Source organism: Anarhichas minor, unplaced genomic scaffold (genome assembly GCF_050575085.1).
Source record: "Anarhichas minor isolate MPS153535 unplaced genomic scaffold, ASM5057508v1 ptg000007l, whole genome shotgun sequence".
Classification (NCBI taxonomy): domain Eukaryota; kingdom Metazoa; phylum Chordata; class Actinopteri; order Perciformes; family Anarhichadidae; genus Anarhichas; species Anarhichas minor.
Window position 1 is genome coordinate 20,279,737 of NW_027466453.1, and position 12,669 is coordinate 20,292,405.

Here is a 12,669-nt window from a genome sequence, read left to right on the forward strand (position 1 = left end):
TCTTTGTGATTTAGGATCATAAAAGCAGTGAGTTTTTTCATAAAAACATGTCTAGTGCGGCTTAAAGAAAGGTCTGAGATTCACTTCAATGGAACCCTCTGCTTTTCAAAGAAGCTAATGGAAAATTGGCACCGCTGAGAAAATTATGATTATTATCACGACCGCGGTAAATATATGGGTCACTAGCTGTTTCTGTGAAAATCAAAGTGAAGCTTTCTTATATTATACAACACAAATACCAGGATGCAGAAAGGATGGGCAGGTTGTGTGTGTATGTAGGTTTGGGCTAACGCCCATCAAACAGGTGGACCTGATACTTGGATACGGACACAGGCTGGAGTGTAATACGACCCTAAACAACCCTGAATCAACCTCCTCGCACACTTGCACAGAGAACCACAGACAATTACTTCGCCCACCTCAACAGTTCTCCCCCTGACGTTTCCTCTCCCGCTGTAGCACTGAGATCATAGTAAAGCGATCCAATTCCTCTCACTTTCCAGCCTCCATTATATCAGTAATCTCTCTATTCATTAGAGGGGGGCGAGAGGAGGGTGTAGAGGTGGGGAGACAGCAGAGAAGGAGCACCCAAAAAAAAAAAATGTGAGGGTATAAAGATTAGAGAGATTGAGGGAGAGAGATGTGTGATGGGAGAGGAAGAGCACTAAGCCTCGACAGAGTTAGGATAAAAATATCCTCTGTGTTACTTTTTCCTCCTTTCTCCTTTTTCTTTTTGGAGTAAAATGATTTGGAATGTCTAATTTGCCACTGTAGCAGGCAAATAAGAGCTCACACATGAAGATTTATAATGTTAATAATAATAAACAATGAGTATGTTTGCATGCACAAAATGTTTTCTGTCCTTATTAGAAAAAAAGACAATATTCCCCCTGAGCTGCTGACATGGCAGTGTGGGTGCGAGTTTGTCATAGTGTCTAAAAGCAGGTGTGTTCCTGTCTCCGACCAGAAAAGTGGGCTGTTCTTTTAGGCATGAATCTCTGCAAAGTGTTAGCTAGTTGGTTGGTGTATAACCACCATACATCCATGTGTACAACGCACAGAGCTGGCCGTATGAAGGCAAGAGGCTTGCTTTGGTCGTGTGTTGCAAACTGCCCAAAAAAACGCAAATGAGACGCATGTCCAAAAAATACTTCTAAAACCCAAATAATATGGATACATCCCACATGTCTTAATCGGAATACCCCCATTCCAAATGTATTCAGAATAATAGTGGAGTAGTAGTCTGCTGGTAAACGTAGTCAATGAATCAATCTTTTCTGGTTCTTTAAGAGGCTTTGCTGCAGGGAGAAAGAGTCTCCACAAAGATGTTAAGATGAACCGTATAATACTGTGTGTGTGTGTGTGTGTGTTAAAGATAGAGACATTTATCCTTTGTATACTGTCAGCACTCATGATCCATGGACTGCAACAGCACACACACATACATGCACACACACTGTGAGAAAAAAAACTGCTACCAGTGCTGATTTAGGCCTTTTAAGATGAGCCAATGATGGGTAGTCACTTGAAAACACACTCATGCCTCAGGTGGCATATGTTAAGTGTGGCCTGAATGATGACTGTACACGGCGAAATAGATGCTGTCTTAGCAGAGTCTCTGCCCCTCCTGTTGTCCCGGTGTGCATTATGTTTGTGCAGTTATTTTTCAGTCTGAGTTCGGGCGGCACAAGATTAATGCCAACAATTACATTTTCTCTTTCCTAAGCTTGCAGTCGCGCCATAAAATGCAACACATGTCCGCACAGGAACTCCAGCAGGATTCCTTTTGCTGCACAAAATAGAGGTTTGTGTGTGCATCGGCTTGGGGATTCTTTATAGCTGAGTTTGAATATCACGGGGCTTCCTTTCTCCAACATGCAAATCAAGTTTTAGTTGAGGAATCCCTGCACAACACTGGAGCACCTTCCTTAGATACCTTACCTCTGATGCAAAATGAATAAACTTCTCGTGCGATGGGATTTGCAGCTGCGACTGACTACACGCCCTTAATATCTTCCACTCTGCGATCTCCCTTTCTCTTCGCTCTCTGTGCAGTCAAACCAAAAGCAACTTGGTGGTTCATTTATCTCGGAGATGTAACACACTAGCTGTCAATCATATGCTACACCCGGGTAATGAACACAATGCAGGCAACTGTTCTGTCCTACAAAGCCAGTACGGCAGCCGGCTGGGAGGAGATATTCTGTGTCTGTCCATGCCCGGCCAAAATCTGCAACGTATCATTTTTCTGTTCGAAGTAGAAGTACACATGTAAGTAGTATACCGTTGAGTTGATTTTCTGGCCACTTCTGAACAGGTATAGTGAGCTAACAGCCAGGCAGTCACGGCTGTAATCAGCATTAGTTGACTGAGCTCAACCCGTTGGACAACGCTGCTCCTGCAGTGTGGTACAGAATGCACACCCACCACTGCCTAAGTGACACTTCAGGCTAAGCATCGGGATCTTGAACTGCAATTAGCTCATTGTGTTTAGATTCAAACTGAAAGCATCTGCTTTTGCTTCCCAATCACCGTTTCATGTCAACGATATTAAAACGAGAGTGCTTGCGTACTCACACACAGACGCACACATCTCCTGCTCGTGTGGGCCTACAAAGATTTATTCGATTAAAAAGGGATCAGTCCCTCACAGACTGTTCACCGCAGGGCAATGCTTCATCTGACAAGACGGATTTGGGGGTAAAATAACTTAAAATGATTTTCATGATTTGTAGATATTCTTACTCACAGTGTTACAGAATGTATCAGCAACTATGTCGATCCAACTCTGTCTTTATCCTCCTCTCGCTATCCGTCTTTATTTGGAATGATATTGTGTCTCCAAATATCAGCTTTTGAGCAGCTAACCTGTTTCTTATTTGATTCCAAATAATTTTTTGCATGTTTGCTAACCGGGTTACAACAGTAACGTGGAGAATACTTTACACAGTCCATTTCATGTGAACACCCTTCAGTAGCTGACACTGAGTAGAAGAATATTCCCCTTCCACTCAAACACACTGCTCTCTGTGAGATCACATTTGTCATGAGTCGCAGGAGAATTGCAGACAAAAATGTGGAATAATACAAATATTAAAAACAAAAAAACACATTTATCAACACAGTTAGCCAGCGATCATGCAGTAATGTAATATTCATGAGCCGTGGTGTGACTGGCATCGTGTTGAATCATTGTTTCCATTCTGTAAAAAAACATTATTCATAGTTTATGTCTCTGACTCAGTGAAAATGACGAATGCACAAAGCTGTTTTGTACAATACACACACACAACTTGTGCATGAGGAATTTCAGTGTTTAGTTTTAACATGCTACTCTGGAAGCAAATTGCATGATCGGCAATGCTCTGTTGCAGTGTGTGCGTTAGTACAAACATCTGCACGGCTCTCAGGACAGCTGCCCCAGGACTGCTGCCCCAGGATGTGTGTGCAATGTGTATGTGCGTGCATGTGTGTTTACTGAGCTCTGACCCTCATATATCACTGCTAGAGACTGAAATTACCTGTCAGAACTCTACTACCACCACGCCTTTTACACACACACACAAACACACACACACACTGATAAATAAGTGCTAAAGTATTTTAAGGCACACTGTTCACCACAGCAAGGTGAACGGTGCACTGTAAATCTGCCATGACAGAACATTCTCTTAGGGGTGGGGATATTTCTCTTGTTCCTGACATGCACACACACGAGCATGCACACGCACACGCACACACACACGCACACGCACACGCACACACACACGCACACACACACAAACCCCCACACGCACACGGCATATTTTAAATGAAGCACCGGTTGTCACTCTGTTTGATTGCTGCACTGGCCAGTACTCTTAGTTGGTCATTTGTCTCCTGTTTTTGTTATTATTTTATTTTTCATTTACTCTGCAAAACATATTCGTCTTGGATGTGTCACAGTGGATTTGTCATAACAGCTGTCGGAGGCGGAGCGCGTGAGGTGAAACTCCCCCAGAACTACAGACTTTCCTCTGATTTCAGCTCCATCTATTCATTTCGTTCCTTTTCAAAACGGGTTTTGTTTCACTGCGACATGTTTCGGCTCACTTAAGGACAGAGGCAGCATCCATTGTAAATTAAATAGTTGTCACTAATCACAGTTTAGTCTGAGAGTTGTTTTATACTGAATGCCAGCCGAATGCTCATCAGATACTGCTGTTATTCACATCTGGCCTACGACGGGGCAGTGGACCCCCTGAAGAACTAATGATAATAAGGATATAATACTGTGACCCACCGCAAATGCTCACACTGCTGTACGTAGTGCTGCACGTTTCTACATACAGCCCATCTGCCCGCCTCTGTGTGTGTGTGTGTGTGTGTGTGTGTGCGCGCGCTGGCCATGTCCTCCCATATCCCCTGACAGCCGTTGATGGTCTAACAACCCACACTGGCCCGTCGCCCCGACCTAGCCTTGACCAATCATGTTCCTCTGTCCTGGCCCTGAAGCCCTATTGGCTGAGCGCTCTCACCCACAACAGAGCCATCTGTGGCCACTCATCACCTGGGAAACAACCTGAGGCAGCAGAGCATGCTGGGAACAAAGTCAGCTGGCTCTGGATGTTCGGTAACTCTCTTTAGTGTATCTGTGTTTCCTGACGAAAGGGGAGCTGCAGTAGTGCAGAGGGGGTATTTAATGAAATATTAACTTGACGGCCCCTTTGCACAAAATGACCATAATGTATGAGTGGTGGCTCATCAATGCCAGTAACTCCTGTGTGACCTCAATGACTACCGGAATTTATAGCTCTTTAAAACAGCCAGAGTTAGCCCCCCAGCCCTGTTGTTTTTTTTAGTGAGTGCTCTAATCTCCCAGCCCCCCTTAACTACCCATGGTGCACAATCCACTTGGTTTGGTTTCTGCAGACCCCAAATGACAATTGATCCAAAATGCTGATCTGAATTTGGCCGGATACAAATAAGCAACCTGTGATGTAACGTTAGCCATGAAAGCCAGAAAGAGTTCCTGGTTGAGTTATTGGCCAATTACATGAAAACAATTCAGGCTGGTAGAAATGTAAAGACAGTCGCTGACCTCAGAGGAAAACGTTTGACTTCAATCTTGTTCTTTTTTCTCCTCTCTCTTCCTCTCTTTGAGTCCCTTTTCTGAGAAACTGTCATTGAACTTTGAAGTGAATATCGTGCAAACTTTTGAGATGATGTCGGGTAAGAACTAATGACTAGGCATCAGAAAACATATCTTTCAAAAGTGATTCATACAGGACATTTAAAGGATGTTGTGGTTTAATATAATATCAGCTATTTGAGCCATATTTCAAGCCTTCATGTTAGACAAACACAAACTGATTGAAATGATCAATTCCAATTATATTGATGCACAATGTTCTCCGAAATAATGACTATTATATATCAAAACACGTCTTGTGCTTCTGAGTGTAGCTAAATCTGTTCTTCTTCTCAATCATTTTCGCATTAAAGCATCTTGTTGTATCTGCACAGGCAGCTTTTCCGATTGTTGTTTTTGGAAATACATTTTGGAATTCAATATTGCCATTTAGACTTGAGATTATTAATTTCACACTTCATTTTTTTTATTTTTAAATAGAATATATAAAAAAAACAATAACATTGTGATGTGAACACAAGTTTGCGTGCGTCTCTCCCTCCTCTGCCAGATGGAAAGCCAGACAGAGCTGGCAAGACCTGCAGCATCTCCCACTGGCTGCCGGGGAGCGAGCGCACGATGAGAAGGAGAGCAGGAGAGAGTGAATGAGAAAGTGGAGGACTAAATGAGAAGAGGAACAGAAGGGCTCATCAAGGAGCTCTTCAATTTTGGAGAGCACTCATTTGTAGCGGCTCCCCGCTGTTACCCTGGTCACAATTCCTTCCCTTCCGTCTTTCTTCGCTGCCTAAATCACAAACACCCTCCCCGACTCCCATTCACCTCTTTCTCTCTCTTTCTCTCTCTCTGACTCCTACACTTCCCCTTAGCTCTAACTCTCATGTGTTGTTTCTATCCAGTAATTGCATCTTTCTTCAATCTGTATCCTTAAAGCAGACTTGGTGGAAGTCTCTAATCACTAGGGGTAAAAATAGACTGTGGCAGGAAGCCATGCATTCAAACAAACATCCACGCACACAAACATTTCATGTGCAGTAACACAGACACTCTCTTTATGTCATAGAAATACACAAAACCTTATAAAAACTTTTATAATTGTGCTGTTTCTATTTTTCTCCCCCCTCTAAAAAAGACACGTAGCTCACTGTACTTCTGATAATCATAGATATGAATACCAAAACTCTACTTGACTTACTTATGTAGCGCAGTGGGGGGCAGCTTGGACGTCTTCTCCATCTGGCCGTAGCAGGACGTCTTGGCTTCGGGGATGTCGCCGTACTCGTCCAGCATGGCCGCCGCCGCCGACGTTATGATCCCCAGACCGTCCCGGACTCGCGCCTCCAACGGGTAGTCCCAGTCGTCGTACGACACTGAGATCATCCCCGCTGGAAACGCCTCGGGTGTTAAATCCGGGTTCCCGGTGGTGAGCGACGGCACAATCCAGATGTATCCGAACCCGGTGAGGCCCAGGGAGCGAGCCTCCTCCAGGACGTAGACCGCCTCGTCCTTGGAGCAGTAGAGCAGCACCACCGGGGACTGGACCTTCTTGAGCATGATCTGAGACCGGCTGTCCTCCTCCACTGCATCCAGAATGATGACATTCTGCAGGTCCCAGCCCACAAAACTAAAGCAAGGATAACGAGGACAGGAGTGAAATGTTAATATTGAACTAATAGCCTATTAACTTTGCTCAGGTGCTGGAAAGGGCAGTTATAATTATCCATTATAATTCATATCATTGTTAAGTGCGATGTGAATGCTAATAGCTGTAAAGTGCTTATTGTCAGGGGGAACACATTAAGGCTAAATGGAGAATGCAAATGCTAAAGCTGGCCCTGTATAACGATGCTCAGCAGGTTGCAGCCCGCACGACTAAAGGACAAGGAGAACAAGCGCTGTCGGTTAATGTGAGAGGGCCTGTGGTCAGCGTGCACTTATCAGAACATATTGCTGTTATTAACATGAAAACGTAGCGTCTGTCACAACAAAAATAGGTTTTAATGTTTCATTACTCCTGCACAACTATGTTGCTGATGTGTTTTACATAGAGATCTATCTCTATGAAGTGTTGAACCTTAAATACTCAAAACAACTGTGAAGGAAAGCAGATCTGTACAACTCCCAAGCATTTCCTATGCAGTTCTGCAGCCAGAGATAGAAGCAACACGTGCTTATTAAAATGATAATGCATTTCTAGAGTGTCTTTTTCCATCCAGTGGGACCGGCTGCTCTTTTTCTTTAACGTCCAGAGTGATAATATTCAGCGGGTCCCAGTGCGGCTAAAGAGCAGCAGAAACAGAGGAAGTGGCGGTTATGTTAGTGATTAAAGAAAATAATATATCATAAACTAATAACATGCTGTGGTATCAGGAGGACGGGCCCTTGATGGCAGAGCTGGCAGAGTGAGGGACAAATACAGATGCACACACACACACACACACACACACACACACACACACACACACACACACACACACACACACACACACACACACACACACACACACACACACACACACACACACAGGAGACCGAGTGTGACACACGATAGGGAAAAGGGGGGAGCAGTGAACTAGCGTGCAAGAATCCAACAACAGACAAGCAGTGTAACATGAGAGTGATTTGGGACTTGCTGTCCACTGCTTGCTGTCCAGAGTGATAATGGTCTACAGGTCCCCGATGACAAAACTAGTAAAGACAGACAATGATACACAGAGACACATTCATGCGTAATAACAAGTATGGGAGAATGTAATACTGTAGTGTAAAAACAAAAAAAAAAACATTTCTTGTTTTCTACACAGAAATCTAAAAACACAGTTATAAATCTTTTGCTTTGTACCAAACCGACCACCTATCAAGAGAAACTATTATCCCTTTATTAAATAGATCCTTACATAGTTGTGGAGACCGATTATAATCATTTCGAATTTTACCCCTCAGCACACTCCTTACTTGCAGATCACATGGGTTGAAACATGCGAGTGTGTACGCTGCGTGTTCGAGACGATCCAGATCATGCAGGCCTGAAGCATTCCCGTCTAAAAACCCAGATCTGTCATCTTTAATCTGCAAATGACACTGGTTGGGCACAGCATCTACCTGCCTGCATTCATCTCCGTCAGAAGAACGTATATGTAGCCATCCACAAAACATATCACCTCCCTCTCATGTCATATGTCTGGGCCAGTATTTCATCTAGGCTACTGCAGCGCTAAAATGTTTCCACGCAGGTCAGTCTTGACTCACTCAGTTGACTGGTCCAATTTTCTGTAGTGAGTGATGGAAGTTCATTGGTATTAAAACTGTCTACCCGTGACTAAGTCACTTTGAACCAGCTGAATGCTGACACGGGAAATCGACGACGGGTAATTGCAAGTAATTTGGCTTTTTTTTTTTTCTTGTTTCATAAATGATGGCTTTTATTCCAACATTGAGGTCAAATCACTTCCGGAGGTGGTACGAGTATTGACACTGGGATGTTAAATTACTTTTCTTTATTACAGATCTGTAACACCGTGGAGCTATCTCGCACCACCGTGTTGTACATGCATGCGTGCGGAGGGGATGTACAACAGGAGCATAAACAAGGGTCTCGGACTTGCTGGAAGCGAAAACGTGCACAGGATCTGATACCTATTTGGGCAGATCATATAAATTGTGTCACATTTTTAGTAGCTCACGCTTCCCAGTTTCCTGAGAGCAACACCTGTTTGAGGGACAAATTCATAATCCCATTCAAACAGCCACTTAACCATCTGTTGCCACTCTATGTGTGATTAAAACAATTGCCGCCAGAGTTACCAGATACAGACGCAGGCTGAGAGTGTTTGAATCGCTGTTTGGTTTGACATAAAGAGTAACTGCTAATGAAAAAGACCCTCCTCGGCTGGGTTTTAATACATCACGGGTTCAGGCACCAGTTCTTGCCAACATCTCAACACTGCTCAACATGGATCATTAACTTGACATTTTTTTTTGCCAGAAATGATGGCTTGCTGTTCTCTTCAGCAGTTTTTTTTCTCTTGCTCTCTGCGGAGAGCTACAGCATCCGTCAAAATGACCTAAAGGTGTGGCAGGAAGCCAGGCCGCCTGTGTAGTAAACCTACCCGTCATCTACATTCATTTTAAGAACGCTGATGAAATCCTTTTAGAGTCGTCTTTGAAGTACAGCTGTTCTCAACCACTGGCCGGGCTGCACTAGTTGGCTAGATTAAATAAATATATATATATATATATTTGGTAATTTACAAAGCTATTTATCTAAATGTGCTCATGAATTAGCAGACGTTCCCAAAAGTGGCCTTTTTTTGTCATGTGCTGTTTATTTTTCATTTCTTTGGGAAGGTGATCCTCAGAATGTCTTTTAACAATCCGAAGTGGGCCTTGAGTTACACAAGGTTGAGGACGCCTGCTGTAGTGCACAGTATGAATGCAGGGGATGAAAAATGCAAGGCCGAAACATCGTGAGCAGTAACTCTTCTAGAACGTAAACTTCTCCATTCTCCGGGGAAATTTGCAGTGACACAAAATGGAGAAATGGGCTTGTAGAAAATGCCCGCGCGACAGTCGGAGCGTATCCACTCCACAGACATGACTGCAGCGCTTGTTATCTTTAGTTTCTCTTAGTGCAAGCTGTTGGCCTTAAGAGGTGATTTTGGGAACGATGACCAAAGAAAGGACGAGATGTAGAAAGAATGGCCCGTTGTTCATGTACTTCATAGATCCTCTGTTAAATAAAGAATCCTTCTGAAGTTGTGTATGCACACTTTCAGTTAATGTGGTTTTCTTGCAAGGTTAGTTTGTACTCTTAATAAGATATGATATTCCTGCAACATAAAGTCAAGAGTATGGCTGCCTTTTCCTCATATGGTGCAGATGTTTTGCCCTCTAGCTAGCAGCATGACTCCAGGGACGACAATGTTTGTCTGTCGGTTGGTCCACCAACTTGATCCAGACTGAAATATCTCAACACTTAGATGGGTTACAATGACATTTAGTACAAAGATCCATGTTGCCCAGAGGATGAATCCTAATAGCTCTGGTGATCCCCTGACCGGTTAAATAACTCAACATCTACTTGATGGATTCGCACAAAACTCAACAGACATTCAGGGTCCCCTGATGATGTCTCCTACTGACTCTGTTGATCCCTTGGTGTTTCCTTTAATGCCACCATTACGTTTGTGATCTTGAGAGAAATGTCTCAACTATTACCTTTGTTTAAGATATAATAGCAGTATCATTGTAAGCATGTTAGCATGCTGACGTTAGCATTTCACTCAAAGCAGTTTGTGCCCTTTATCCAGAGTTTCTCCAAATAAAAGGGACTTTTGCCACGTGGCTGCAACAGCTGGCAAGACGTATGCTATCATTATAGTTTAGTTGATCAGATATATAATTTAAGATGATAAATAAAGATAGGAGTAAAACTGCGGAGAACCGTGGAACGCAGGCGTCTAGTTGATCCTACCTGTTGTCCACGGTAGTTTTCAGGATGTTGATGAACTCCTGGTAGCCGGGGAACTTTGACGTGACGATGGAGAAGATGTGCCAGTCGTACTCCTCCATGATGTTCAGCATCAATAGAGCCTCCTGCTGGATGGAGGCACCGAACTGGAAGAACGTCGACTTCACATCCTGAGAAAAGAAAACCGGGGAGAAAGATGGAGGGAAACAAAAGGTTGGGGTGAGCAGAATAAAAGGAGGGGAAGAAGAGATTTAGTTGAAGATGTATTTGGATTTTTGTCTAACTTCCTTTATTGCTAATTCAAACTGCATTTCAGAAATACCAATCAACAACAGAGCATTTCAAATTTGGCAGTTCACCGACACACACACACACACACACACACACAGATCGAGAGTAATACGCTTCTCGTGGAGTAAATATATGGATGAGGGACTCAGAACAATTCAATTAAGCCCAAATTGGATTGGTGCGGTACAGACGGGCTGCAGAACTCTGTGGGCCTGGTTCTGGGGAGCGAGGGTTACATTCACTCTGAGGCACTCGTATCCACTCCATTAAACGTGACTCACAATCATTTGCCACTTAATTCTGCCAAACTGAGACATGGGCTCGGACGGAGCAGACAAGCACTATTACAGGTGGACAAATTAACTCTATTCATTTATATTGGAGGTTTCGTATTAAATGAGTCATTGTGGCGCGGGCTATTAAACAAGGTGAAATGAGTCACAGTAAATAGTGATGAATGGTGAAGTAGAAAAAAAAAAAAAAAAAAAAAAGTGTAGCATCACAAAATGTGTGGAGTGGCGAAGCGTCAGCTCCTCTTTGGTTGTTTGTTGCATGATTTGTTGTGTGTGAGGATTCCTTGTTACCTTGAAATGTCAGAGAGTTCACACATGGCTTATCTTGACACCACTTGTCGTTGGCACTCTAATTATGATGGACTAGGTTAGTGTGTGTGTGTGTGTGTGTGTGTGTGTGTGTGTGTGTGTGCGCATGTCTTTTGTGTGAGACCGCAACCCGACAGCCAGAAAGAAAAAAGAGCGATGGCTAAGAGGCACAGAACAAAAGGTTGGAGCGAGAGACATGAGACAAATGAAGAAGAAAAGAGATTGCGCCCGGTGTCACTTTGTAAGATCACACCTGCTCTTAAAACGAACAAATGCACCTCGTGCACTTACACACGCCGGCGCGCATAAAAGGAGCGCACTACATGTACACACCGCCTGCAGCCTGCATCTACAGGACTTCATCCACAGTGTGACTAAAGTGAAAAAAGAGTTGGTGTGTGTGACGAAGCAGCAACTGTAATGCTAGGAGCTGTAGTACTGTGTAGTGTAATGCCATCTAACATCAGCCTCAATCAGATCAGAGCTGATACAATATACCCAGAAAATACAATGAACAAAAACTTAATGATTTATATTGAATTATAATGATATTGAATTATCTATTATTATGCGGCTCTTTTGCTGTAGACACAGTCACATATAAGACACAGAGTCGGGATAACACAACTGAGGGAAGACGACGTCGGGTGGATGGAAATGGACACGAGTTGTAGAAAGCAGGGACTGTGTATCGTGGATTGCACTTGTAACCGTATCAGTGTAATGTAATGTCATTCCATCGCTATAAGCATGACCGAGCTTTTCATTTTCCATTGTGTTGATACCCTCGGAATAATGTGGGTATAATTTGTGTGACTGTGCATCTCCTTCCCCCCTATATCAAGACTCTCGAGTGCTCTTTCATGGTATCCGTGTGTGAGGCCGGCTCACTCCATACTCCGACTCAAGTGCTCTTCAGAGGCTCTCTGTGCAGCCCTGTGTGCGTGTGTGTGTGTGCGTGTGTGTGTGTGTGTGTGTGTGTTCTAATGGGGTATAAACTGAAGCAATGCTCGAGCATGGAGGGCAGGAGGGAGGTCATGCTATAAGACGTGTCACTTCCTGTCTTCATCACAGCAGCAGCCGATACTCCCACACTTTGCTGCAATATACAGAGGACTGTGGGCAGCACAGGGCCACTCATGGAATACATATAATAGAAAAATGGTGGCATATAAATA

General features: G+C 43.6%; 1 protein-coding gene across 1 annotated transcript in view; it reads right to left on the reverse strand.

Annotated features, from left to right (window-relative positions):
* Positions 1–12,669, reverse strand: part of grin2aa (glutamate receptor, ionotropic, N-methyl D-aspartate 2A, a) — a 117,825-nt gene that overhangs the window by 35,432 nt on the left and 69,724 nt on the right. Inside the window, exons 2-3 of the mRNA XM_076086531.1 lie at positions 10,602–10,768; positions 6,324–6,752 (exon numbers count right to left, since the gene is read on the reverse strand). Coding sequence (XP_075942646.1) covers positions 6,324–6,752; positions 10,602–10,768 — 596 coding nt within the window. The remainder of the gene's footprint in view (positions 1–6,323; positions 6,753–10,601; positions 10,769–12,669) is intronic.